This window comes from Bubalus kerabau, chromosome 6 (assembly GCF_029407905.1).
Source record: "Bubalus kerabau isolate K-KA32 ecotype Philippines breed swamp buffalo chromosome 6, PCC_UOA_SB_1v2, whole genome shotgun sequence".
Classification (NCBI taxonomy): Eukaryota; Metazoa; Chordata; class Mammalia; order Artiodactyla; family Bovidae; genus Bubalus; species Bubalus kerabau.
This window is the reverse complement of record NC_073629.1, coordinates 10,121,409-10,148,571: the sequence shown is the minus strand read 5'-3', so window position 1 is coordinate 10,148,571 and position 27,163 is coordinate 10,121,409. Positions and strand designations below refer to the sequence as shown.

Here is a 27,163-nt window from a genome sequence, read left to right as displayed (position 1 = left end):
TAAGTCAGTGCTAGTGAGGTGGATGAATCTAGAGCCTGTGATACCGAGTGAAGTAAGTCAGAAAGAGAAAAACAAATATTGCATATTAACACATACATTTGGAACCTAGAAACATGATACTGATGAACCTGTTTGCAGAACAAGAATAGAGACGCAGACACAGAGAACAGACTTAGAGACACAATAGAGGAAGGAAAGGGGGCAAATTGAGAGAGTGGCACTGAAGCAGCTACATCACCATACATAAAACTAGTGGGCAGCTGCTGTTTAACACAGGAAGCTCGACCTGGCGCTCCATGACAACGTGGAGGAGGGGGATGGGGTGAGAGGTGGGATGGAGATTCAAGAGGGAGGGAGTATACGTACACTTATGGCTGATTTGGGTTGTTGTAAGGCAAAAACCAACACAACATTGTAAAGCAATTATCCTCCAATTAAAAAGATAAAATAATATTTTTTTAAAAAAAGAGGCAGAATAGCTTCTGGAGCGATACATGAAATTCTGAATATAGTGTGCTTGTGAGTGCCGAGTCACGTCAGACTCTTTGCAACCCCGTGGACTATAGCCTGCCAGGCTCCTCTCTCCATTGGCTTTTTCAGGCAGGAATGCAAGAGTGGGTTGCCATTTCCTTCTCCATCTGAATATAGTAAATACACTCAAATCCCTGATTTATTCATGGGCAACCAGAGTCCAATTTGTCCTATGTTTTATGGTCTGATGGCCTTGACCCCCTCCCAAGGGTTGAAGCTAGCATAGCAAGATTTTCGACTGACAGCCCAAGTTCTTGGGAGTGGAATGGCAGCAGTGATCTCTTAGCTCTTGGAGAGAGAGGTGAAGGACCGGGGACCTCTCTGAAGATGACTCTGCTCTCTTTCCCTCCCCTCCCAACCCAGGTGATTATGGTAACAGGGGATCATCCCATCACAGCCAAGGCCATTGCCAAGGGTGTGGGCATCATCTCAGAGGGCTCTGAGACAGCAGAGGACATTGCTGCCCGGCTCAAGATCCCTATCAGCAAGGTCAATCCTAGGTGAGACCCCCTAAAGAACTCAGATATACCATTTTTTCCCCTCCATCCTTAGCTTGCTCCACCAACTAAAGTTTTTGGAGGTTCTTTCTGTAGGTAGGACATGCATGGTTTACTTACTGAAAAGTAAAACATAATAGGAAATGACCAAGCGACTATGTCAGTAGGCTTTCAGATGAAGGTGGGCCGAAGAAGAAGGCAGAGAAGAGGGAGGAAGAGGTGGGGGGTGGGGATACAGTGTGCCAGTCATGGCTGGGGACAAGTTGAGGAGATGGGGGTGAAAGGAGAAACAAGCAGGTTATAGCAAAGATGAGTTTGAGGGTACCAGGATGCCTGGTGAATTCTCAATACCTGGAACTAACCTTTAGAAATTCCTCTTCCTCAGGGACGCCCAAGCCATTGTGGTGCATGGCTCTGAACTGAAGAATATGAACTCTGAGCAGCTTGATGAGATCCTCCAAAACCACACTGAGATTGTGTTCGCTCGGACCTCGCCCCAGCAGAAGCTCATCATTGTAGAGGGATGTCAGAGGCTGGTAAGGGAGACCAAGGAGGCTTGGGAAGTCACCCAGCCCCAAACCAAGCAGAGGAACATGTGGGCTGGGCTGGAGGAGCCAGAGAACATCCGATTGTGAACCTCTGAGACCGGCATCTATCTGGGGGCTCCCTGATAGTTTTGCTATCTCAGAAGGTGCAGGAGAAGGAAGGGCCAAGAAGCTATAGCAAGAAACAAGGGATGATGAAATCAAGCTGACCTTTGGGACGGGTCCTGAACCTGACACAGTAATTAATTTCACTCCCTCTGTGCTTCCTCCAGGGAGCCATTGTGGCAGTGACAGGGGATGGGGTGAACGACTCCCCGGCGCTGAAGAAGGCGGACATCGGCATCGCCATGGGCATCGCAGGCTCGGATGTGTCTAAGCAGGCCGCCGACATGATCCTACTGGATGACAACTTTGCTTCCATTGTCACGGGTGTGGAGGAGGGTGAGGAAGCTGGGTAACCAGGGTAGGGACTTACTTGGCCCTCAGACTCAGGTGAGAGTTGATGCACATTATTCTCATTTCCTTTGCCCATCTTCCAACCTCCTGTACACACTGGGAAAAACCAATGTAAGTCACAATTTTGCAAATTGGATTCAGCTGGTCCTTGGACCATCACTACGTGGAACCCTTATGTGATTGGAGGAAAGTCCAGATTGTCTAGGCAGCTAGTGCAGCATAGTTTGTTTGCTTCTCTCATGGAGATTCAGGAGATCCTACTTGAATCTGCTGTAGGTTTCTACTGTGGGATTCTACTGTAGGTTTCAGGGTGTAGCCATACCCATAAGACTACTCTGTACTTCACAGTCTCAGGAGGACTTTCAGGCAACCTGTTGTCTGAATGATGTTGACATATCAAGGTCATTTGGAGCCTGACTGAATGAGCCAAATCAGGTCCCCTCTTTCACGGAGACAATTCCCATTGGTGAAGCCCAGATTTCTGCTTCCTGGGCTCCCTGATTTCTGTCTGGAGCTATGAATTAAAACCTATTACAATTCACGTAATAATAATGGTTAACATTATATTGAAACCATGAATGATCCTCAGTATTGAGACCTTGTATAATCCTCAGTATTGTATGTCCACTCAATTCAATAAACTTTTGAGCATCAACTGTGTATCAGGCACCATTCTAGATGCTGGGGATTCAACAACAGGGAGTAAAAAGACACCTCCTTGCTCTCAGGTAACTTAATTTCTAGTGAATTAAGATAGATAGAAAATCAACTGAACAGTGTAATAAAAGACGACAAGTGCAATGGAAAAAAATAAGTAAAGCAGGGAGTGGAAGGAGGGGTGACACTTTTTTAAAAGGTTGTCAGGGAAGGATTCAAGCCATCTTGCAATGCAGGAGGAATGAAGCTCAGAGAGGTGAGGGGTGCCCAAGATCACAAGTTAGTTATGGCAGAAAATCCAACTGGAACCCACACCCAGGCTCTTTCCATTTCAGCCTTAATTTTTTTTTTAATTGAAGTATAATTGATTTACCACATTGTGTTAGTCTCTGGTGTATAGTGAAGTGATTCAGTTTTATATATAAGTAATTTTCCCCTTTGATAATCATAAGTTTAGTTTTCCATGTCTGTGAGTCTGTGTCTGTTCTGGAAATAAGTTCATTTGTGTCATATTTTAGATTTTACATATAGGTGATGTCATATGATATTTGTCTTTGTCTGACTTACTTCACTTAGTATGATAATCTCTAGTTCCATCCATGTTGCCACAAATCCAGCTTTAATCTTCTTAGGGCTTTTATACTGGCATTCTCAGACATCTCAAAGTATTAACCAGGCCCCAGCCTGCTTAATTTTCAGAGATCAGATGATAGTAGCCACGTTGAATCCAAGAACACAGAGTATACAAATTTGACATGCTTAAATCATGGCTTTAACTAACAGTCACACAATTTAGAAACAAAACTGGGGCTGCCACGGCCCAAGACCCTTTCACGGACTGTGTGACACGGCTTTGAGTGGCCTCTCTGCCCAGGAGCTGGTTTGTGGGAGGTGCGATGTCTCTGTGCTGCTCACAGAAGGTTGACCATCCTTCCCAGGCCGCCTGATCTTTGACAACCTGAAGAAATCCATCGCCTACACCCTGACCAGCAACATCCCTGAGATCACCCCCTTCCTGATGTTCATCATCCTCGGCATCCCCCTGCCTCTGGGCACCATAACCATCCTCTGCATTGACCTGGGCACTGACATGGTGAGGAGCCAGATGGGACCCAGCTCGTGGAACTCCTGTGAAATGGACTGAGTTGGGACAATCTAGGTCAGGCAGAGGGGCAGAGCTTGAGGGACTTCTCTGAGTTTCCTTCTGAGCTGTGTGTCCCCTGTTGCTTCCACCCTCCATCCTCCAGGTCCCTGCTATCTCCCTGGCTTATGAGTCAGCTGAGAGTGACATCATGAAGAGGGCTCCACGGAACTCAAAGACTGATAAGCTGGTGAATCACCGTCTCATTGGCATGGCCTACGGACAGATTGGTGCGGCTGCAGGAATGAGGGGTGGAAGGGAGTGGGGAGAGGCTGCCCCAGAAGGGTCATGAGGCCAGTCTTGGTTTGGAAGTTCAAGGAGCTATCTTAATTATGAACTGTGCTAGGCTCTAGCACAAAAAACCCACTGATCTCTGATCTGCTCTTAAGGATCCAGTCGGAAAGGCGCAAACACACATGAAAGAATGGCAGGTTGTTTTCCAAGTGCCATATATTGAGGACAGATAGGACACACTACAGGAGTACAAGGCAGGAGTCGCCAATCTTGCGGACAGAGAGGCCTTGTGGAGGAAACATGGCTTAGACTTGGGGCTGGAAGATAGCGCTCAGCTAATGAATGGATGGTCAGACAGTGGCCAGATGATACCTGGCTGTTGAAGAGTGAATACATGAAGTTGGTGGAGTGCTTATTCCTGATAAAGAAGTAGTGGGGAATGAGGCTGTGGACACAGTATTTATAGTGGGTCCAAGTCTTGAAAGACACTTCTTTGTTCTTGAGTAGCCAGGTACAACGGGGGTACAGGCAAGAGATATGGACAGAGGAGACAATATCTATTTAGAGATGGAAACACATAGAAAAGGCACAGATTTAGGAGCCATATCTATGTTTGAATCTCAGTATCACAACTGACTACCTGTACAACTCTGGATAATGACTGAATCTTTTTCATGCTTCAGTTTTCCCACTTATGAAGTGTAAATGACAATTCAGAATTGCTGTGAGAATCACCATGTACAGGTACCTACAAACAGTGCCAGCTCTGTGGTCAGTAGGCAAACATTAGCATCAGCCACGGCTATGGTTCCCAGGCATGGGGGATGGAGGTTTTGACCAAGGGAGAGGCATGGAGCAGACGGGAGAATGTGAGGGAAAGAGAGGACTTGATGAGTGTCCTGGTGTCAGAGGAAATGGAGAGGAGGAGTCCAGCATTCACTTGGAGAGAGAGAGAATAAACCCCCTCTCAGGTCCTTTCCAGTTTTACGGTTATATGACCCTGGGTTACAGCTTAGAAACCAGTGTCAGACTTTGGAGGCGAGTCCAACAGAGGTGGCGGGGTCAGATCACTGATGGCATGAATCTTCAACATTACAGCTCAGACATACATCAACCCTGCTAGAAGCAAGTCCCAGGCACCACCTCTTCCGTGCTCTGCCTTTTGAGATCCTCCTGTGAGTGAGGTTCCCCTGACCTCTAACTATCACTGATAGGGATGATCCAGGCTCTGGCAGGATTCTTCACCTACTTTGTGATCTTGGCTGAGAATGGTTTTAAGCCTCCTGATCTGCTGGGCATCCGCGTCAACTGGGAAAATCGATACATCAATGACCTGGAGGACAGCTATGGACAGCAGTGGGTGAGTGAAAGGCAAGATAGTAAATGGTGGCCAATAAGAGTGAAGAAGTAACCAGGAGAAATGGGTTTAGCAAGTTTCTGAAGACACCAGGCAGACAGAGACGATCCTCATCTCCAGTCCTACAGGAGCCTTCTAACACTTGACCTCAACCTCCGATCACATCAGCAAACATTCTTCTCTTTGTTTACAATGACTTCATTTCTGTTAATTACTACTGTCTGTTGCCTGTTCATATCTTCCTGGGTCTTTCTGGCTTTCTTGGACCTGGAAATCATCTCTGTCAGTTAACTTCTGGGAGGCTGATTTCCAGGTTCTAATCATCATTGCCCCAGAAATGAGTGCTGGATCCTCTTTCTCCTGTTATTCTCCTTTTCCTGTGGGAGTTCAAAGAATAGGATTTTAAATCTGAAAACTTATTTTCTTTGTATATTTTCTTCCTTGTCATTCTAAACTGTTTAAACTTAGAGGATGCCTCTCTGTATTAGTCATTCCTAACACCCAAGATAAATGAGGTCTAAACTTAAGCCCTCTATCCAAAAATATGTATTTAAGAATTTTAGTAAGTATGTATTTGTGAACACTTCCATCCCAATTTCTGAGACAGTGGGAGACGTGACACCAATTTTTGCTAGAATCATAGGACCAGAGACTTCACATACAGTCCATGGAGGACAAGATGGCCTATTCTTTAGCCTACAAAGGAGGAATCTGAATCTGGAAAGGTTTAGTGACTTATTCAAAGCCCCACAGTGAACCCGTACAAGAGCTGGACTAGAATTCTGGATTGATTCCTGCCCAGCACTTTCCCATGTCACCATGATGCCTCCAAACCAAGCTAACCGCAGGGTTCTCAAAAGTATGTTAAAATCAAGATAATTGTTGGAACGCTGGCCCGCACACACAGTTCAGTTCAGTTTAGTCACTCAGTCGTGTTCGACTCTTTGTGACCCCATGGACTGCAGCATGCCAGGCCTCCCTGTCCATCACCAACTCCGAGAGTTGCTCAAATTCATGTCCATAGACTTGGTGATGCCATCCAACCATCTCATCCTCTGTCGTCCCCTTCTCCTCCTGCCTTCAATCTTTCCCAGCACCAATGAGTCAGTTCTTCGCATCAGGTGGCCAAAGTACTGGAGTTTCAGCTTCAGCATCAGTCCTTCCAATGAATATTCAGGCCTGATCTCCTTTAGGATGAACTGGTTTGATCTCCTTACAGTCCAAGGGACTCTCAAGAGTCTTCTCCAACAGATTTCCACTATCTGAGCCTCTCGAGGCCGACAGATGTCAATGTTCCCAGCTAGCAAAGTCCAAAGATCACAGAGTCCTCACTGCTGTGTACCTTGTCAACATCTCAATCCTCGGATCAAGCCCCTTGTTAGTTTTATATCTTGAAACCATCTCCCTGCTACTAAGATGAAGCTTGTCATATGTTTATTTACAATCAACTAATGATAGTTAAAATTAATTTGAATTAATATCAAATTATATCAGCAACATCTTAAGATATTGCAAAACAGATTGAGAACAACTGCCCTGCCAAATAAATGCCATAAAGGCAAGGTCTATGCCTCTTCCACTGCTGTAATCTTCAGATTATCAAGTATAGAGCTTCTTCCCTAGGAGTTACCCTACATACTGCTAATACCTCTGGCAGTAATTCAATTGATCACCGTTCATTCATTTAGCGAATACTTGTTGAGCATCTTCTATGCACTGGAGACTGTTTTGTCCCTGGGATATGGTAGTGAACAAAAATAGCCAAGAGACTGCCCTTGTAGAGGTTATATTCTAGTTAGGGGCACAGGGTGGGAAGGGAGAAAGATAATAGCCGAATAGATAACATACTGGGTCCATAGATTGTAAGCCCAAGAGGAGTTCAAAGAAGTGTTGGAATTGGGATGCTAAAGTAGGTGAGATTGAAAGATGAAGATGGTGAACAGAGAGAAAAGAGGTGCTTGAAAACTGAAATCACAGAAAAAATGTGGCTACTGAAAAAGACATCTGGAGTTTAATCATGGGAGCAAGCAATCAGGTGGGGAAGGGAGTATACCATTGGAGTAGATGAAGATACTGTGAGACCACGGTATGGGAAGGATTATCAACATGGATATTTTAATCTCCAAAAATGAGGACAGGCGCCGTTAGAATGACAGTGAGTCAGAAACTAAAATTTTCAAGGGATGATGGGAGTGGTTTGGTTTCGGTAGCTGGCTGCAGAGGACAGGGGTGGCATGATCTGACGCACAGAAATGTGCTGACTGGTCTCATTCTAAGTTCAGTGCTTGGCTCATCAATTTCTAGCTTTTGTTTTCTATTGTTTTGGGCTCTGTGGTGGTGGTGGTAGTTTAGTTTCTAAGTTGAGTCCAACATTTGCAACCCCATGCACTATAGCCCTCTAGGTTCCTCTGTCCATAGGATTTCCAGGCAAGAATATTGGAGCAGGGTGCCATTTCCTTCTCCAGGGGATCTTCCCAACCCAGGGATTGACCCTGTATCTCTTGCACTGTAGGCAGATTCTTTATCACTGAACCACCAGGGAAGCCCTTAGGGTTCTGTATTTCCCTCCAAGTACAACTTTGACCACATCCCATGAGGTTCTATCTGTAGTATCTCATTACTGTTCGGTCCTATACATTTTCAAATTTTTTATTCGAGCTACAAGTTATTTATAAACATGCTATTTTTAAAAAAGATTTTGTTTGATGTTGACCACTTTTTAAAGTCTTTATTGAGTTTGTTACAATATTGCTTCTCTTGTTTTTTGTTTTGGTTTTTTGGCCATGAGGCACGTGGAATCTTAGCTCCCCAACCAGAAATCGAACCCATACCCCCATGCATTGGAAGGTTAAGTCTTAACCACTGGGTAGTCAAGGAAGTCCCCCAAACATGCTGTTGTTTTTTAATGGGCTCTTCCTCCAATCTAATTTAAATGCACCTCTTCTGTGTTTGCACATCTGCGATGTCCCTCTTATAACCAACCTACTGTGCCGACATAGCATATTTATCTTCCCCACTGGACTCTAACTTCCTTCTGTGCAAAATGTGAATGAAAGAATGAATGAACGGTTGAGTGAATGCCTCCCATCTGGGACCACTCTTCGAGTATCGCTTCCCCTCTGCATGCAGATTCCCTACAGTCCCGTCTTCCTTACCTGTTTCCTCAGACCCTGCTTTCCTCTTGAGTCCACCTTCTTTTACACCACTCTTCTTATTAACTTAGTAAATATTTATGAGCCATCCTCCCTGCCACTCACTGAACAAAGCATGGGGAGGGAGGACACAGATAAATATGACGAGGTGCTTGCCCTTGAGGGGCTCTCAGTCAGATAAGGAAAACATATACGCAAAACACAAAGTGAAAAGCGCTATGACAGAGATATGTGAGAAGGGCTGTGGGAATCTAAAGAGGTCCCCTAAATCAGCCTTGGGGTCTGGGAAGGCAGGAGAAAGCTGCAGCCTTTGAGGCATAGCTGAATCCCTCCTGACGCTGATGGCTCCCCTCTGCCCGTCCTTCCCTAGACCTATGAGCAGCGGAAGGTGCTGGAGTTCACGTGCCAAACGGCCTTCTTCGTCAGCATCGTGATCGTGCAGTGGGCTGACCTCATCATCTGTAAGACCCGCCGCAACTCAATCTTCCAACAGGGCATGAAGTGAGCGCCGCCCCCCAGCCTCAGCCCCGCCCCAAACTGCACCCCCTGCCCCTCCCTGATCACCTCCTTCACCCCATAAACATCTCTCAGAAACAAGATCCTCATATTTGGGATCCTGGAGGAGACAATCCTGGCCGCTTTTCTGTCCTACACTCCAGGCATGGACGTAGCTCTGCGAATGTACCCACTCAAGTGAGTAAGGGGACGGGCAGGGGGCGGGGCAGGGGGGCAAGGCAAGGCAAGGCAAGGCAAGGCAACCTTCTCTGGGCACAGGAGAAGCATATGGGAGGAAGTGCGGTTGCGTGGGAAGTCGAGCGAGCAGGGCGGCACTCAGTGATGTAGAGAGGACCGCCTGTGCTCCCATAAACACATCTTATTTGAGGAGGGATTAGGGATGAGTGATTGCACTCACCAGACATGCAAATTTAGTGGATTCACCAGTGCTTAACAGAGTGGTTTCTTTTCTATAATAATGCATGGTATAGCTGTCCCAGGCTACATATTGCTCGGAACTGATGCAATCATAAAATAGCCTAATCTATGCAAGGCTAATTTTGCTGTACTTCTGCAAATATGTTTTCATATGTATGTATGTGAGTGGGCACACTTAAATTTTTACTATCTGGTACCTTGTTTGGTTCAAGTCCTATGTTTTCGTTTTTTATATTAGTATATGCTTATGAAATTTTTTCATTTAACTCCCATTTCACTCCCCCTTCCCCCAACTCTGTATTGGTAGCCTCTATGAATGATTTAGTGTGTATCCTCCCAGCTGATTTTCTACGTGTTTATTTTGCTCACCTTTCTGTCCCTTGCAGTGTTTTACACAATGTTTTACATTCTGTAGCTGCTAAATTAATGTTTACTAAGACATTGGCACCGCCCTTAGATGCTGGCAATTCCAGATTTGAATTTCAACTGTACTATATATTATTCTATGATCTTGGACAAGTTGGTAACCTCTCTGAGCCTCAGCTTCATGGCAAAGTCTTGATAACACACATCTGGCAGACCTGAGAATTACATGTAGAGATGCATATAACACGTGGAGCATGGCACTTGGGCCCTGGGGGGCACTTTGCTAATAGTAGCTCAGCTGATGTTGCTATTAATGTCAACATACAAATGCTAGTAAATGTGGTTGGGCATTAACCATGCTCCCAAACACTGCGTGTAAACCTTGACCATAAAACTCATCACCTAATACTGTGATTATTTTGTGTGTTTCTGTTTTCTCCAATCACTTGAGCATCTTGAGATCAAAGACCATCATGTCTTCAGTTTTATTTCCCCAGGACCTAGCACACAGAGTAGACATATGATAACCATTGTTGAATGGCTGCATGACTGTGTGTATGTAACTGCTCATATTGGCTGAAGGGTATGTGCGTGCACACATAATGAACCATGGCCTAGGCCTGCTCTGTCCAACATGGTAGCCACCATCCTTATGCAACGATTGAACTCTTGAAACATGGCTAGTGAGATTGAGAAACTGAATTTATAATTTTAGTTTACTCAAAGTTAAAAACTAAAGCACTGTCAAATATTTTTCTATTAAATACAACTTTATTGTTTTGGTTGGACTACATTTTCCACCAAATATTTAGTGTCTTACTTGAGACACACTGTCAATGTAAAATACTCACTGGATTTCAAGGACTGGGGATACAAAAAGGAGGTAAAATAACTAATTATGTTTATATTGATTATGTGTTGAAACAACAATCTTTTGGATATTTGGGACTAAGTAAAATATTAAAATAACTTCACTTGTTTCTTTTTCATGTGGCTACTAGAAAATATAAATTTCACATGTGGCTTACAGTATATTTCTATCAGACGGTGCTGGTCTAGGCCATCTCTCTATCATCCAAGGGACAAATGTGGTCCTGACCCAACCCCTCTCTGGAGTCAGCTCCTTGGTCTATTGAAGAGATTCAGGAAGAAAAAGATTTCCCCACCTGTGCAATATGGAGGAGTATTTATATTCCCTGGCAAGATATCCCCCACATCTAGTCTCAGACGGACCACCCTGCTTTCGGTTGCAAGAGCTAGAGGACCTGGAAAGCAAAGGGGGGTCTCCCTCAGTGACTCCATGAAAGCCAGTATATAATCTCCATGAACAATGTATGTACCTCTTACATGGCATTTATCCCACTCTGTCCTCATTGGCTTTTTAATGTTCCTGTCCTGGGCCCTCCACCCTCACTCTCCAGGCTCTGGCCTCCTCAAAAGGTAGGAATCAACCTTCCACACTGAAGCAAAGTTACACGGCTCAAAATAGCATGGAGTTAAAACTCCCCTCGGGTCCTCCCCACCATTCTATGCAAAACAAAGAACTCTCTCACCCGAAGAAAAAAATGGACATTAAGGTTGATTACCCCAGCTCCCAGCCGGTCCAGCCTCTGGCCGATCTCCAGAATTCCTTGCCCCAGCCATTTAAGAGATAACTACTCCAAACAACCTTGGAGAAGAACACGCCCCCTTAAGACAGTAGATTTCCACATATATGCCTATATATACTTACTCTTCTCTTGGGTTAGTGCAGTAGCTCACTAATCTGACTGCTGCCCCTTCTCGCCTCATTAAAGGTGATCTGTTCCTGTAAAGTGCCGGTCTCATTCTTTTTCTAAACCTTGCCTTCTCTAGCTCCCTTACCCTACACACACAATAAACAAAACAATTCCCAGCCACGATCTCCTCCTCTGCTGACCAGCTTTTGCTCTCTTCAGGATAACCTGGTGGTTCTGTGCCACCCCCTACAGCCTCCTCATCTTTGTGTATGATGAAATAAGAAGACTCCTCATTCGTCGTTATCCCGGCGGTGAGGCTCCCCCACACCTTGGCCTGAGAGGTCGCTAGGCTTCTGACTGGCTGTCCCATTGCAGATGGTTCCTGCAGCCCCATGGCCCATCTCCCCAGGTCACTGCCTGGCCTGTGCAGTGCCTGGAGCCTGCCCTCTAGTCCTTGACCCCACCACGCTGCTCCTTCCAATCCTTGGGGCCCTGCCTTCCCTGCTCAGGCCTCCCACCCTGTCCTGGCTCATCTTTCTGTTTTTCTCCCCTTGATGCCTTCCCCAGTTCACTCTGGTCTCTTCTCTTCCACAGGCTGGGTGGAGAAGGAGACCTACTACTAACCTCAAGAGAGGAGGAGCTCACACGACATTGGGCTGTTCTGAGGGCCAGGTGGGGGAGGTTTAGAGGCAATGAGCTTGGGAAAACATCTGAGAGAGCATATTAGTTGGGGCAGAGAGGTACCATGAGGAAGAACCTTGGATAAGAGAGACAGGCGGTTCTAGGGCTGGGTTGATGGCACCATGGGTAGGAGATGAGGTGGGGGTGAGGGGAAGCCCAGGTTGTGTCTTCCTGGAGCCCAGTGAGGGGCTCAGTAACCAGTCAAGAGAGTAAACATTTGCAACAGCCCTCAGCTCCTGGATGTGTCGCATTTGGTTTTCAGAGATGCTCTCTCCCTAGATCTTCATTCATGGTAGCCAGGCAGAGGGTGTCTTTCAGGGGCCCGGCTCGGAAGGGATCAGAATCAAGCATCCTTGCCCGCTGAGGGTATCCCCTCAAAGTTACTCTCCAACTCAATTGATAGCAAGGACAGGACAAGTCAAGCTGGGATCAGAGAAATGGAGGGGATGAGAGAGGGGCGGGAAGCCACACCTTACAGCGGGGCCACAGCACCCGCTCAGGTCCTCAGATAATGTACAGACTCGTAGAATCTTCATGCTAGAAGACACCTCATTTCATCAGGAAGGACAGGAGGTCCAGAGAGGTTAAAAGATTTGGAAGGGGCCACGTGGTGAAAGGTGGAGGCTGCTACCCCACCTCCGAGGATGATCTGGTGTCCCTGACCTCAGCCCTAGTCATCAGGGCATCTCGACCCCATCCCATCCCTTGGCCGTTTTCCCTGGTGTAGCCTTGCAGCAGAGACTGAAACAATGCTGTCTGGATGCCTGTAGCCTTTGCTTCAGGCATAGCACCCGCCCCCTCATGCTCCAGCTCAACATAGGTGATGGCCGTTCCCCAAAGCCTGGCCTCTGAGCCTGGCACTTGCTGCATCTCAGGTCACTGTGGAGTCCCCAGGAGCTTTCTCTCCTGCCCACCCTCGGCGGCAGCTCTTCCTTCCTCTTCACCCACTAGCTGGCTTTTGCTTTGTGAGCTGCTCTACTCTGCCCTGTGGATCAGTTCACTCTCAGGCTTTTTTTAGAGGAGAGTTGGCTATGCCAAAAAGCATAGAAAGAGAGAGAGAGAAATGCTGAGAAAAGCTGGGGGAAATCGTAGACTGTCACCAAAAACAAAGCACATGTGTTAAGTGACTGCACATTATGTCTGGCAGTGGACAAAGGCCTTAGTCACATCATCCATTAATCTGTACAACAAACACATTCTTACCACCCGACCGGGTTTTTTAGATGATTCTGATTCCAGAACTTGTGCCCTTAACCACTTTTCAGGCTAGTCTTACAATAAAGGCTGGGCCAAAAATCAACAAATGCGTAATGAAAAAGGAGTCTGGCGGATAAGAGGCTGTGGGCTAGCAAAGAGAAGGCCTGTCTGTAAGGGACACCAGCCACTTTCCCCCTACACCGGGCACGCCCTCCTCGGAGGTCTCTCTCCCACCTGCTCCCCTCCTCCTCCAGCACAAGGTCTCCTGGGGACAGGGCTGTACCAGTCTGGGGTCCTTCCCTGCTGCTGACAGGGCTGAACCAGACCCTGGGAGACAGAGGGGGCCAGGTTGTGTGTGTGTGTGTGTGTGTGAGCTTGGGAGAGGGGAGTGTGAAACCAGCTACTCAGGTTTCAGCAGCAGGAGCTTCGGGTGTCTGGTGGGTTAAAAATACAGAGGCCCCAACTTAGGGTCATTTGATACCAGTGGCTGAGCCTGAAGGCAGGGGCCTAGAGGGAAAGGACCGAGTAGAAAGTAGAGAGGAAAGCATCAGAAAGGAGGACAGGGAGGACAGGAGGGCTGCAGCTGCTGGAAAGGCTCTGGTGTCTCTGGAGAGCCAGGGGCGAGGAGAGGGAGCAGGACAGGATGAAGCAGCCTGGTAACTGCAGGAAAGGAGGGGAGAATGGAGCGGGCCTGGGGCACTTTTTCCTCCCATCTCACACCCGGAGGTACGAAAGGTCAGATTCAGGATGAACTGAGTCTAATGTCCCAGTGTCTCTGTCTCGATGTCCCCCACCCCCCACCCACAGAGTGCGCACGGCAGGAGGAGTCAGGGCTGGACATCATCTGGTCGTGGACGTCTGGGTGGGTCTGCCCTTCTCTCCCGCAGTCTTTGTGCCAATGGTACAGCGCGTTGTTTGGCCTCCCTGACTCCAGGAGATGGGTTCTGGGGTGTCTCCAGCTCCAACATGCCCTGCTTAGCTACATCTGGCCTCTCCTGCTCCGACAGCTGCCTCTCTTGGACGCACTCCTGCCACGTTCCTGAGATATTTTCCTGGCCTTCCTTGCTTAGCTGTGTAAGGTCTGCCCCACGGGAGAGGGGAAAAATTCCTCCTCTAACATAATTTCATGGTGCAAAACACATGCTTGCTCGCCAACATCAGAGATACCTCCGGGCAGGGATGGAGGCTTCTGACTTCCATCTAGCTAGCCTCTCTCTGGCCTCCCTTGTGCCTCAGCTTACCTGTGCATGAGCCCTGGGTGGTGGTGGGGCCATGAAAAGGGTCCTTCCTTCAAGGTACCCAGAGTTGAACTCATCCACTCTGCCCTCACCCCCAAGCTGGGATCCAGGAAGCGAGAGGCCCATCCTCCCAGCTCTGCTTTGACGCTTAGTGCACAGGATTAATCAACATCCTTGGTTCAGGGCCCCACCTCCTTATGTTTCCCCAGTGTTAATTTTTTCCCCTTATTCTTTATACCTGGTCCTTTTTGTCTTGTCAAAGATGTAGGAATGAGTAGTCGCAACTTGCTTTCCTCGGAATCATTCATCCTGGGGAAGCCTCCTTTCCACCGTGCCCTAGAAAACCAGTCCCATAGGATCAGAGCAGAGAGTACCAGCAGGAGGCCGCAGCCGAATGACTCTCTCCTTCTCATCTCAGGGCTGTGGGCAGAGAAGCCCCAGATCCGCATCTCCCAGGGTGGCTGTGGGCCAGCACTTCACGCCCCACGCCCCGTCCTTCCCCTGCATTCTCCAGTTAGGAATGTTGAGTGAAGCAAAGGAAACTGGCTGGAGCTGAGCCAGGGCGCCGGTCCTGGACACGGCTCCATCTTTTATTCGGGGAATGATCTCATCCTTGGTCTTGGTTCTTTAAAGGGAAGTGCAGGGGGTCTCTTTCCTGCAGCCTGGATTGCATTTGTTCTCCCCGCCTTCCTCCACAGGATCAAACAGACAGACTTGACCCGGAGGAGAGCCCCAGGTTTTAGGACTCAGAGGCAATACCGCACTTGTCCCTCCTTTACGAATGTATCACCAGTCCAACCTCTGACCCGGAATACAGCCCAGTTTCCCTCTCTCCGAGTACCCTCGCCCTCCCTCAACTCTCCCTAATTACCCCAAGCCTTCCCTCCCCCAGCCCCAGCTTCATTTACCTCCGACTCATCTCATCTTATTTTTAGCTCCAGCTTTTTCCTTTCTTAATATGGTGATGAGCTCTTAGGCCAGTGTGGGGACAGGGGCTGAGGAGCCCTGGACATGGGGTGCGGGGGAGGGGAAGGAGGCTCTGGGAGCCTGGGTGAGAGATGGTGGAGGTAGGAGGATCCCGGCCCTTGTGGAGCGCCCTGGCCTCAGAAGGTTATCCGTCTCCCCTGTCAATCCTGGAGACATATTTAGACGGGACCAGGTGGGGGCCGAGGGGTGCCAACCTCAGGGGCAGCTCCGGTTCCCTCCCCGCCCCCTGCTCCTATCCCTCCTCTGGCCCTTTTTCTCTTGGCTCTGTCGGCAGTTTCTCCAGGGCCGGCAGGGTCCTCTGTCCACTGCTCTGGGCCATTCCCCACCCCACCCCCACTGTGAGCCCCCAACTCAGGATTTGGGACCCAGGGGCCCCTCCCTACTCCAGCTAACCTCTTCTAGACGAGACGCTCCGACTCAGACCCCACTACCTCCATGAGCGCTGCAGACAGGATGGGGGCCAGAGCTGTGCCCGGCCTGCGGCTGGCACTGCTGTTCCTGATGGTGCTAGGGACACCCAAGTCAGGGGTGCAGGGGGAGGAAGGGCTCGACTTCCCTGAGTACGATGGTGTGGACCGTGTGGTCAATGTCAACGCAAAGAACTACAAAAATGTGTTCAAGAAGTATGAGGTGCTGGCGCTGCTCTACCACGAACCACCCGAGGATGACAAGGCCTCACAAAAACAGTTTGAGATGGAGGAGCTGATCCTGGAGGTGAGTGACGGGGTCTGCAGGCTGGCAGAGCAGGCCCAGCCCCTCTCTGGACCCCTCTCTCCTACAACGCCACGTGGATCTTTGAGGGTGGGACTGGGGGGACCGGCAGTGCAGCAGGATCCTGCTTCCACTAACAGGACACAAGTGGCATATGACCTTGGCCAAAAGAGAGAGAGATTCAGGAACCCCAAAGTACCCCTGTAGCCAGGCAATGTTAGCAAAGAGGGGAGCTGCAGGGAGAATCCTCCGTGCTAGAGGAGGCTGGCAGTACTAGGTTTGGCTAGGAATGGGGTGACCTTGGGGGCACCCCAAGGCGGGTGCAAAAAAGGAAAAGAGAGTTTCTTCGTGGGAAGGAGAGGAATTGCAGTGCGCCCCCAAATCTACCATCCTAGCCAGAACGTGCCCGTTCTCTATACACTTTAGGGGCTGCACTCCAGAGAGTTCCAAATGGTATAAATATAAATGTCATTGACATTTTATTTGCATGTTGTTGTTTAGTTGCTAAGTTGTGTCTGACTCTTTTGTGACCCCATGGACTGTAGCCCAGCAGCCTCCTCTGTCCATAGGATTTCCCAGGCAAGATAATGGAGTAGGTTGTCATTTCCTTCTCCAGAGGACCTTCCCGACCCAGGGATGGAGCCCACATCTCCTGCTTGGCAGGCAGATTCTTTACCACTGAGCCATCTGGGAAGCCTGCATGTCACTGATTTCATAGCTAAAGGTGTAATGGAGCCCACCATGCCTCCCACTGGTCTCTCAGGCCCCTCTCTCCTCCCCCATCCCATCTGCCCCTACTGGATCAAGCTGGGCACGCCGACTGGAAAATTTTTGTGTTTGGAGGCGGCTTCACCATGCCTTCCCCAAATTGTCTTTGTGGGAAGACTCTCCTCACCCGCTAGCTGACCTCAGGCATAAAGGAGAGAGGGCCTATTGTTACAAGGAAAAAAGCCCGTGTTCATAAATGATTGGAGACTTGGTCACACAGCCCTCCAGGAGCCGGGATGTGTTGGAGGCTCCTTGTCCAAGCTGCTGCAGCCCCTCCTCTAGCTTGGCAGCACAGAGAGGCCCCAGCTTGCCCAGAGCTTGGAGTATTTCAGGGCAAGACACCAGGATTGCAGGCTCTCATTTCTGTGTGCCCCTGCCGCATGCTGGAACCTGCCATCTGATTAATGAGCTGAGTATTTTTATCCTGAGTGCTCAGCATCCCTGGCCATCCACCTGCCAACCGTCTCCCTGCCCTGTCCTCCTGAGAATCTGAGCACAGACTCGGGCACTCAGATGGGTAAAGGTGGGGGGTAAAGCTGCAAACTGCCCAGCGCAGAGCACATCAGGGTCAAGAGACTGGCAGGAGGGGGTGCGTGGGGCACAGGGACAGGGGCCTGGGGCTGACGTTCCACAGCGTAAGGACAGGCTGAAGTAGACGGTGAAAAGCCAAGTCCCACTCCATTGAGGAAAGCCGGGCCTACTTCACCTCTAGTCTCTCTGTTGGTCTCTTTGCCTCTGCGGGTAACCAGCGTTTCTCCCAGTGACCTCTGCTGTCAGCTCTCCATCTCTCCCCGCTCCTCAGCAACATGAACAGACCCATTACCACCCTCTCTCTCTCCAAAATTCTCCCCACTGGGAGTCACTCAGAAGAATCCAAGGGACGCAGAACATCACCCCCACACTGAGTATGGCCTTCGTATGGAGGACAGGGCTCAGCTCTGAAGGAGGGAAGGGCCTCAGGCATTCTGAAGATCCCTCAGTATCCCTAAGGAACCCATACGCACATGCACAGTGCCTTCAAGTTCAACGTACTAAGCACATTGCAAATGAGCAATGGGCTTCCCAGGTAACTCAACGGTAAAGAATCCACCTGCCAAGCAGGAGACGCAGATTTGACCCCTGGGTGGGGAAGATCCTCTGGAGAAAGAAATGGCAACCCACTCCAGTATTCTTGCCTGGGAAATCCCATGGACAGAGGAGCCTGGTGGGCTACAGTTCATGGGGTCCTAGAGTCAGACATGACTTAGTGCCTAAACAACAATAAATGAGCAGTAAGTGTTCAAGGATTAAATTTGAACCAAAGACCAAAAAAAAAATGGCCGGCGCAGGGGTGGGTGGCGGGTAGAAGGTAAAGTAGAGATATCTTGGATCCTGGAACAGTGTCAAGGTCTCATAGTCCCAGAATCCCAAATGACCCAACTCAAAAGAACGAGATGGGAACTAGTGGTTATTAAGACTTTCAGGGGCTGATTTTAACTCTAACTCTCCCTTCAGTTGGCAGCCCAAGTGCTAGAAGACAAGGGTGTTGGCTTCGGGATGGTGGACTCTGAGAAGGACGCGGCTGTAGCCAAGAAGCTAGGTAAGGGTAGGAGGAGCAGGAAGCGGAAGGTGGCAAGTGAGGAAAGGCTCAAATTTGCAGGGGTATGGCTGGGGGTTCCAGGGTCTCCGTTATTCCTTACAGAGAACCATGCTCAAATCTCAGAGAGAGGTGGAACTGGCCTTCTTTGTACGCACCCAAAAAACAGGGCTACGTGCTGGAGGAAGGGGGGGATCAGGGAACACAAGCGCGGCTGGAGAAGCCTCCGCAAGCTCCTCTTCCAACCCCTCCCCCACCCGCAGAGCTGCGGGCCGGATGTTACAGCACCAGACGCCAGGGGGCAGCACAGGCCGGAGACCGGACTCCGGATGTGGATGGGGGAGGGGTGGTCCGTAATGAAGTCATCCGGTCAGTAATAGCAGAAGGTTAAAGGGCCCGGGCTGGGAATTAGCAACCTGAGTTCTCAGAGGCGGTAAAAGAAATATCTGTCCTTGGTTATGGCAGATAGAGAAAGGGAGACATCTTGCTAGAGTCTTTATCTCCCTTTGTCCTCCCCTAGCATCCTCTGGAGAGCCCCTGGGGCCAGACTAGCCACTTAGGCTAAATCCAGGGGGCTGGACCTTAGGGATGTAGGGGCTAAGAGGCAGTGGAGGTGAGCAGGGCCGGGGGCAGGGGAGGTGAAGGATGGGAGAGAGGGTCCAGTGGGATTATGGAATGGGCTGTGATCCTGGATTTGGACCCTCGGATCTGTGGGAAGGCTGGAATCATGGCCTACCTCTGGCTCCCTGCCTAGGACTGACGGAAGAGGACAGCGTTTATGTTTTCAAGGGGGATGAAGTCATTGAGTACGATGGCGAGTTTTCTGCTGACACCCTGGTGGAGTTTCTGCTTGATGTGAGGACCCCTTGGACCTAATGGCCTTGCTTAAAGACCTCATGCCCATCCGACCAACTCCAGCCTCACACACAAACACACACACAAAGGCAACAGAGAGCCCTTCCTCCCCAACAGAGAGCCCCTTTCTCCCTGATCCCTCTCCCTGTCTCTGCCACTGAGTTCAGAGATTCACTCTCATTCCTTCAATGTCCTTGCTCTTCCAGGTCCTAGAGGACCCTGTGGAATTGATTGAGGGTGAACGAGAGCTGCAGGCATTTGAGAATATTGAAGATGATAACAAACTTATTGGCTACTTCAAGAACAAAGACTCAGAGCGTGGGTAACCCTCAGACTCCACTGCCCCCCCACCCCCCACTTCATCTGCCCTCCTCCCTCTCCACCTCACCCACTGGCTCAGACCCCTGCCCCATCACCCCTCTTGCAAGGGTGGGTCCAGCGACTGCTCTGATCTCCCTGCACTCTTTGAGTTTCCCATACAGGCACCAAGGCATTTCCCTTCTCCGCCCCCTCACCACTCTATCTACTCTCAGAAAGCTAGAGGGAGTGGGTCTCAGAATGAACCCATTTGCCAAAGAACTGGGGAGACAGAGTGGAGGCGGAGGTGGCTCCCTGGCAGCCCCTGGTTGCCCCAGAGACTGACTCTGCATTCCCTCCTCAGATTACAAAGCCTATGAGGACGCCGCGGAGGAGTTCCACCCCTACATCCCCTTCTTCGCCACCTTCGACAGCAAGGTTCTCCTCCCTGTGGCCACCCTGAGTCTCCCTCACTCCTGTCATCTGCCCTCCAGACCCCCTCCCAGAATCGATGGGGGACCTCCTCCCTCCTTACACACCGGTATTCCCCACCCCACCCCACGCCGGCTTCCTCCACTCCACCGATTTCAGAGGATCTAAGCCCTCTCAGGTTCAACCGAAGCCCAGAGAAGTTAACACATGTGTCCAGTGTCACAATGGCAGTGACAAGGGCCCAGGTTGTCTGACTCCCTGTTTGATACCGGCTCCCCACCAACACTCTCCATTAATACTGCTTCTCCCCCTGACTGCGTGTCCCCTGCTCCAATCCCCCATCCCCTTCCCCAAAAGGTGGCAAAGAAGCTGACCCTAAAGCTGAATGAAATTGATTTCTACGAGGCCTTCATGGAGGAGCCTGTGACCATCCCAGACAAGCCCAACAGCGAAGAGGAGATCGTCAACTTCGTGGAGGCACACAAGAGGTAGGGCATGGGGGCAAGCCCCTGAGCAGGGCGGGCTCCTCCTCAGGAGCATGTCTGAGAGATGGGCTGGGGGAAAGGCAGCTGAGCAGGAGCCTGGTCTCCCCTGGAGACGAATACGTCTCTGGGGACTAGTGCTTCCTGATGCACTGATGGTTTTGCACAGTATTTTGCACCCCAGCACTCAGCCAGAGCCTTACACACAGAAGGTGCCCCATAAACCTGTACAGTTCACTGTGATGTGGCCTGAGACCAGTGTTGAGTGCCTGTGGTCTGCTAGGAACGCTGAAGTGCTCTCTTTCTTATTCTATTTAATCCTTTAACAACCTCAGTTAAAGAGAGTCCACAAGGAGTGTGAGAACAGGGATCCTCAGCCAGGTGTGACCCGTGTTCTTTCTCACACATGGCCTACACCAGTGGTTCTCAACAGGGCTGGAGGGCGTGGGGAGGCAGGGGGCGGTTCCGTCTTCCAGGGGATGTTTGGCAATGTCTAGAGACACTTTCGGTTGGAGAGAGTGCTACTGGTGTTTAGGGGGTGGAGAACAGGGATGCTGCTTACTATCCCAAAGTGCACAGGGCAGCCTTCCCACAACAAAGAATTATCCGGCCCCAAATGTCAAATGCTGAGTCTGAGAAACCCTGCCCTACACTCACACAGAATTCTCTTCCTTCACAGTCCTCCACCACTGGGAACACCCATTCATCACTGAGAACACTATTTAACGTCACCCTCCCCCTCTAGATTACTGTTCTCTCCCTCAGGGCAGGAATATGCTGGCCTCGCTCAATTCTGTCTGCACAGCACCTAGCACAGCGTTTAGAACATCTCCAGCACTCAATTTGTGGATGAATGAATGAACATCCAGATGTCCAGTTCTTTCTCCCAAAAGTCTCTTTTCCAGTCCCCTTGCCCACCCTCTGCTCTCCCACCTGCTTTAACCATGCAATGATCTGGGCCTAGTGCCCGGAGCTTGGTCTTTTCCCGATGGCTTGGTTCTGGGCTACAAGCTGTCTGTGCCCTAGGCGTGACCCTGTGGCAGCCTCTGCTTACAGGGATCTGCTGGAGCCAAGGGTGTCCTTCTCGCCCGCTGAGTAGTGCCTTTTTCTCTCTTCTAGATCAACCCTGAGGAAGCTGAAGCCTGAGAGTATGTATGAGACTTGGGTGAGTGCCCCTGGATGGGGCCAGGCCCTGGGCGAGCATGGGAAAATTCAAGTCCTGGGAACATCTAGTCCTGCTGCTCCTCATGTCTTGTTTGTGGTTTTACAGTGCACCAGCCAAGGTTGAGGGTTTCTGTTCTGAGGAATGTGTCAGGAGCTGGGGACACACGTAACTTGATGACGATGACAAAGGCGGAGCCCTAAGCTCTGGGGCTGAAGGGTTTGCTAGAGGAGTGTGGGTGACAAGAACATACCTGCTTTAGAAGCTAGACTGCCACAAGACTCAGGTCCAGGGAAGATCTAGGGTCTGTTCTGGGCTCTCTAACTTCAGGGAGTATAGCTAAGGTCTTCCTCCCCACATCCCTCAACAGGAGGACGATCTGGATGGAATCCATATTGTGGCCTTTGCAGAGGAAACTGATCCTGGTGAGGAAGGAATACTGGGTTGGATTTGGGAGGCGGGGGCACTGGTGAGACGGGGAGATGGGGTATTAATTAGAGCGTAGGCTTTTAACACGCAAGATGTGTTTTCTCAGAGCACAGTTTACAAGCTAGACATGTGGAGCTATGGGACGCGGGAACAGAGGGCTGGACTCCAGTTTCCTCTGTGCCCCGTCACACCCTTATCACCTGTGTTCCCTCCAAGATGGCTATGAGTTCTTAGAGACACTCAAGGCCGTGGCGCAAGACAACACGGACAATCCTGATCTGAGCATCATCTGGATTGACCCTGATGACTTCCCCCTGGTAAGAATCGTCACTGGGCACTGCTGTCCTTGGCAGGGCCTTAGCCTGGAGCATGTCCTGAGGGGGTCTGTTTCAGAGTTCCTATTCCCATCTCCTAGTGGAGGACCCTACTGCATGCTCAGGGGCACTAAGGGCATCCTCAGAAAGAGGACACAGATTGGGACGTGTGGGAACAACAGGATTCCCAGAGCAGAGGCTGAGCAGGAGCTCAGGTGCCCAGGGGCACCTTTCTCTTTCTAGAGAAATCCAGAGTTTGGGGGAGCAGGGGGCACATTAACCCTGCGTGTGGGTGTACATAATCACAGAATCAAAGCACAGAGACTCCATGTCTCAGGGCATGGCTCTGTTAGCAGCAGAATCCCCAACACCTAACCTTCTTTGTTGAAAAGAGAACTAGATAAACAAACAGAAGTGTGAGGACCAATGGCAGTCACTGATTATAACTACCTTAGAGATGCAGGAACTGAGGGCCAGGGAGAAGTGACTTGCCCTGATTCACAAAGTCAATCAGTAGCAGATCCAGGATCACAGCAGGCTTCCTATCTATCAGTAGTTTTCTTCAGAAGGAAGTGGCCAGTGTCCCCAGCTGACGCTCCTGATACTCTCCTTTTGGTGTATCTACTCTTTCTTCAACTGCTTAGTTCTGCCCATTCCCTTCAGGGACTGTAGCTGGACCCATTGCCCACCCCCCACGGGCTCACAGTGTCCTCTGTCTCCCCCTTGCTGGCCCTCACATGCACCCTCCTGGACTCAGGTATTCCTAGCCTCCATTAAGTTTTACCATATGTGGTCTCTCCACAGCTGGTTCCATACTGGGAGAAGACATTTAACATCGACTTGTCAGCCCCACAAATAGGAGTCGTCAATGTTACTGACGTGAGTTTCCTTCCATCATCCCTGGCTGACCTCCACCTCTGCTTCCCAGCATAGCTATTTCTCTGCTTTGCTAACTAGGAATTGAGGGCCCTTCCCAGAGGAATCAGACCTGCCCAGTCTAATGGCTGGAAAGAGGGAAAGATTCCTGCCCTGAACACACTCCTGCTTCTATCTGTTGGAATTTGGCTGCTCGTCCTTCAAAGCCCAGTTCAAATCCTCTCTTCTCCATGAAGTCTTTCCAGATCTCCCATCTGGAATCATTTTCTTTCTCCCAGAGCCCGTTTGGCATTGAGAACATGACTTTTATATGGCTATTATGTATCATGTGTGCCTCTTCCAGTAGTCTTTGAGCTTTTAGAAGGCAGAAATCTTCTCTTTCACATACATCAGATGCTTTAACATTTGTTGAGTTGAATAGCTCATGGTCTGCTTTCATGTAGTTCTCAGTCTAAGTGGTGAAGTAGGTATTCCATTAACCACCAGGCCAGATCTGATAAACTCTATAACAGAGACACAAATAAAATGCCAGGAAAGCACAGAAATCGGTGACCTCTACCTGTGAGTCAGAGTGGGTTTATAAGGAGTAGAGTTTAAAGTGGAGATTGCTGTAAATCAATCATACTTCAATTTTTTAAAATAAAGAATAAATTATTTAAATGTAAAAAATTTAAATACACTGAAGTTCTGTGAGTGAAAATTATGAGACGTTATTTCCAAACTGATGGAAAAGTTACTGCAGAAGGTCAAAAAGAAGGAAAATCAGTATCACGCCTGGGAAAAGGCAAGTCGGATTTTATGGCTTGAGAGTCCGGAGATCTCTGAGGATGATGCCAGAGAAGCAGGTTTTGGAAAGTCTGGAATGCTAGAGGTCTTCTGACTTGATTCTCCAAGCCATGAAGAGTCACCAGTGGTCTTGCATCAAGGGCACTATAGAGAGGTCTGTTTTGTGAAGCTCAGCACAGCAAGAGCTAGTAAGAAAGACCAAAGGGAGAAGGTCTACTTGCTGACCCAGCTGTTCTTTCTATTCCCACTGTCACTGTTCCAACCTAGACCTTCATCTGGACACTTTTCCTGCCCAGGGACAGATGCAGAGAAGGGGACAGAGGATGTACAGAGTCCAGAGAGTGGGAGGACAGGTCTAGAGACCTGAGTCAGGCTTAGTTCTGATCCCGTCTGTGCCGTGTCCTAGGCGGACAGCATATGGATGGAAATGGATGATGAGGAGGACCTGCCCTCTGCCGAGGAGCTGGAGGACTGGCTGGAGGACGTGCTGGAGGGCGAGATCAACACAGAGGACGACGACGAAGACGACTAGTTACCGTGGCAGCCGTCTTCCGGCCCCACCCGCTCCCCTCCTGCTCCCCTCTCCTTCCCTGAGCTCCTCCAGGGACACTAGGTCATCCTCCGCCATGGGGCTTGTTGGGGTCTGTATGCTAGGTGCTGAGATTTCCCGAAACACCAGCTCAGCTGTCTTCTCTCTGGCTCCTGTTCCCTGTCCCACTGCATCCCTGTATCAATTGTTTCTTCCGTCACTCCTTTCATGCTTTCTTGTGACTCCCCCCTTGCCATATCCATGGGTCCCCATCTCTTCTGTTCCCCCTACCTGAGCAACTCTTCCTTACTCTCTCAAGTCCTCTGTCCTTCTGATTGTCCTATCCCTGGCCAGAGGGATGGGAGAGTACTGTGTTTGGGGCTGAACTTTAGCAATCTCTTGTTGATGTATTTGGGTCAAATGAGACCTCAATAAAGGATCTGGGGCAACATTAGCAAGTGTCTGCTGATGAGGTCTCACCCCTACGGCAGGAGGAAGGCAGCTAGAGGGTGGGGGATTTAGGTGTGGGTACCTTCTTAGGGGACTGTGATCACAAGGGGGTGGGGCTCTTCCCTGCGGACAGTCATCCCGGAGAAGTTTGGGTTATTTATCTGCTGCAAGTCAACAACGCTTTTCTGAACACATGGTGTTCCTCCAGCACCGCTGTCAGGCTCTGGGAGAACAGAGAGTGCTGGGCCTGTCCCTGCTCTCCAGCTGATTAGTCTCACTGGGAAGTCAAGACAAGCACACTAAACAATTGAAGAAAAATACAAAGCAATATATAATTAAGTGATTATGTGCCACTTGATAGCATCCTCCCTTGCAGCTCTTATTTGAACAGCAAGATTGAGCCCAAATAACACTTCCTCGGTGAGGCCTTCCCAGAGGTGGCCCTTCCTGCAGCTCCCTCCTCTGGGTTCCCACCACACTCTCTCCATCCACCTCCTTCCACCTGTATTCTAGTGTCTGTCCTTCCCACCAGACTGTGAGCCCTTGAAGGAAGGAAGGACCCCAGGCTTTTTCTCTGTGTCTACAGGGTTTGGTACACAAAAAGTCCTTAGTAAATGTTTGTTGAAAGAAGGAACAAATGAATAGAAAAGACTCAAAAAAGAGAGATGAGAATGGGTTTTGATGACTTCATAAAGGAAATGAGTATTTTCTAGGTCTTAAATGAAGAGTGGAATTTGGGGCAAAGGAGTTGGGGAGGAGACATTTCAAGTGGTGAAAACATCAAACGCACTGGCAGAATGTGTGTGCCATGCTAGGGGTACAGAGAGGAGACCACACAGACAAGAAGAGTTCAAATGGTGGCTGTGAGGTTGGTGTGCATCCAGGGCTAGGTCGCAGAGGTGTCCTGTGAGCTAGGGAGGAAGAGCAACATGTAATCTGGCAGTGATGAGCAGGATGGATAGGGGGAAGGAAGCTGATGGAGATACCAGAGGCAGGGAGTCCAACTCTTACCAGACTGTTACAGTCATCAAGTAGAGTTGGGAGAATGTGGGCTGGAGCAGTGGTCAAGGGAATACAGAGGAGACCTTTTATTTTGTACAACGGGGATTCCCCCAGACCTGGGGGCCCACTGGCAATCCTGGCAGGAAGGACCCACATTCTCTCCAGCACAGGCCCAGGCTGGGGTAAGTGTAATGGAGTCAGGAGTAGGCGTGAAGGACAAGCAACTGAACAAGCCCATAACTAACGGATGTTACAGTTTTCAAAGTCGGAGTATAAAGGCATTGCTGGACAACTTAAGAGGATGTCTGAGCATGGATGAAGGAGACCTAAGGTGAGAGAAGTTTTCACCCTCCACAGACAAATCCAGGAAGTCTTCCTGGAGATGGCAGCAGAAGCATAAAGTAGAAACCACCTATTCATCCAACTTGTACCCATCTGCTACTGCTACTGCTAAGTCACTTCAGTCGTGTCCAACTCTGTGCGACCCCATAGACGGCAGCCCACCAGGCTCCCCCGTCCCTGGGATTCTCCAGGCAAGAACACTGGAGTGGGTTGCCATTTCCTTCTCCAATGCATGAAAGTGAAAAGTGAAAGTGAAGTCGCTCAGTCATGTCCGACTCTTAGAGACCATGGACTGCAGCCTACCAGGCTCCTCCATCCATGGGATTTTCCAGGCAAAGTGGGGTGCCATTGCCTTCTCCGTGTACCCATCTAATAAATGTTTAATACATGGTGCGGGCACTAGGCTGATACAAAAACACTGCAGAACCTACTCTCTAGCATAGGTCAGTGGAAAGCCCCAGA

General features: G+C 49.6%; 2 protein-coding genes across 2 annotated transcripts in view; both read left to right on the top strand.

Annotated features, from left to right (window-relative positions):
* Positions 1 to 12,210, top strand: part of ATP1A4 (ATPase Na+/K+ transporting subunit alpha 4) — a 32,107-nt gene extending 19,897 nt beyond the window's left edge. The window contains exons 13-22 of the mRNA XM_055583860.1: positions 895 to 1,031; positions 1,414 to 1,564; positions 1,846 to 2,014; positions 3,625 to 3,779; positions 3,934 to 4,057; positions 5,276 to 5,421; positions 8,941 to 9,071; positions 9,162 to 9,263; positions 11,807 to 11,898; positions 12,182 to 12,210. Coding sequence (XP_055439835.1) covers positions 895 to 1,031; positions 1,414 to 1,564; positions 1,846 to 2,014; positions 3,625 to 3,779; positions 3,934 to 4,057; positions 5,276 to 5,421; positions 8,941 to 9,071; positions 9,162 to 9,263; positions 11,807 to 11,898; positions 12,182 to 12,210 — 1,236 coding nt within the window. The remainder of the gene's footprint in view (positions 1 to 894; positions 1,032 to 1,413; positions 1,565 to 1,845; positions 2,015 to 3,624; positions 3,780 to 3,933; positions 4,058 to 5,275; positions 5,422 to 8,940; positions 9,072 to 9,161; positions 9,264 to 11,806; positions 11,899 to 12,181) is intronic.
* A 3,736-nt stretch (positions 12,211 to 15,946) lies between these two features.
* CASQ1 (calsequestrin 1) lies at positions 15,947 to 25,346 on the top strand. The gene is made up of 11 exons (XM_055583868.1): positions 15,947 to 16,404; positions 18,664 to 18,748; positions 19,500 to 19,600; positions 19,807 to 19,918; positions 20,262 to 20,335; positions 20,687 to 20,817; positions 21,931 to 21,976; positions 22,344 to 22,398; positions 22,619 to 22,719; positions 23,521 to 23,595; positions 24,785 to 25,346. The coding sequence occupies exons 1-11, from the start codon at positions 16,126 to 16,128 to the stop codon at positions 24,908 to 24,910; spliced, it is 1,185 nt and encodes a 394-aa protein (XP_055439843.1). The 5' UTR covers positions 15,947 to 16,125; the 3' UTR covers positions 24,911 to 25,346.
* The last annotated feature ends 1,817 nt before the right edge of the window (positions 25,347 to 27,163 follow it).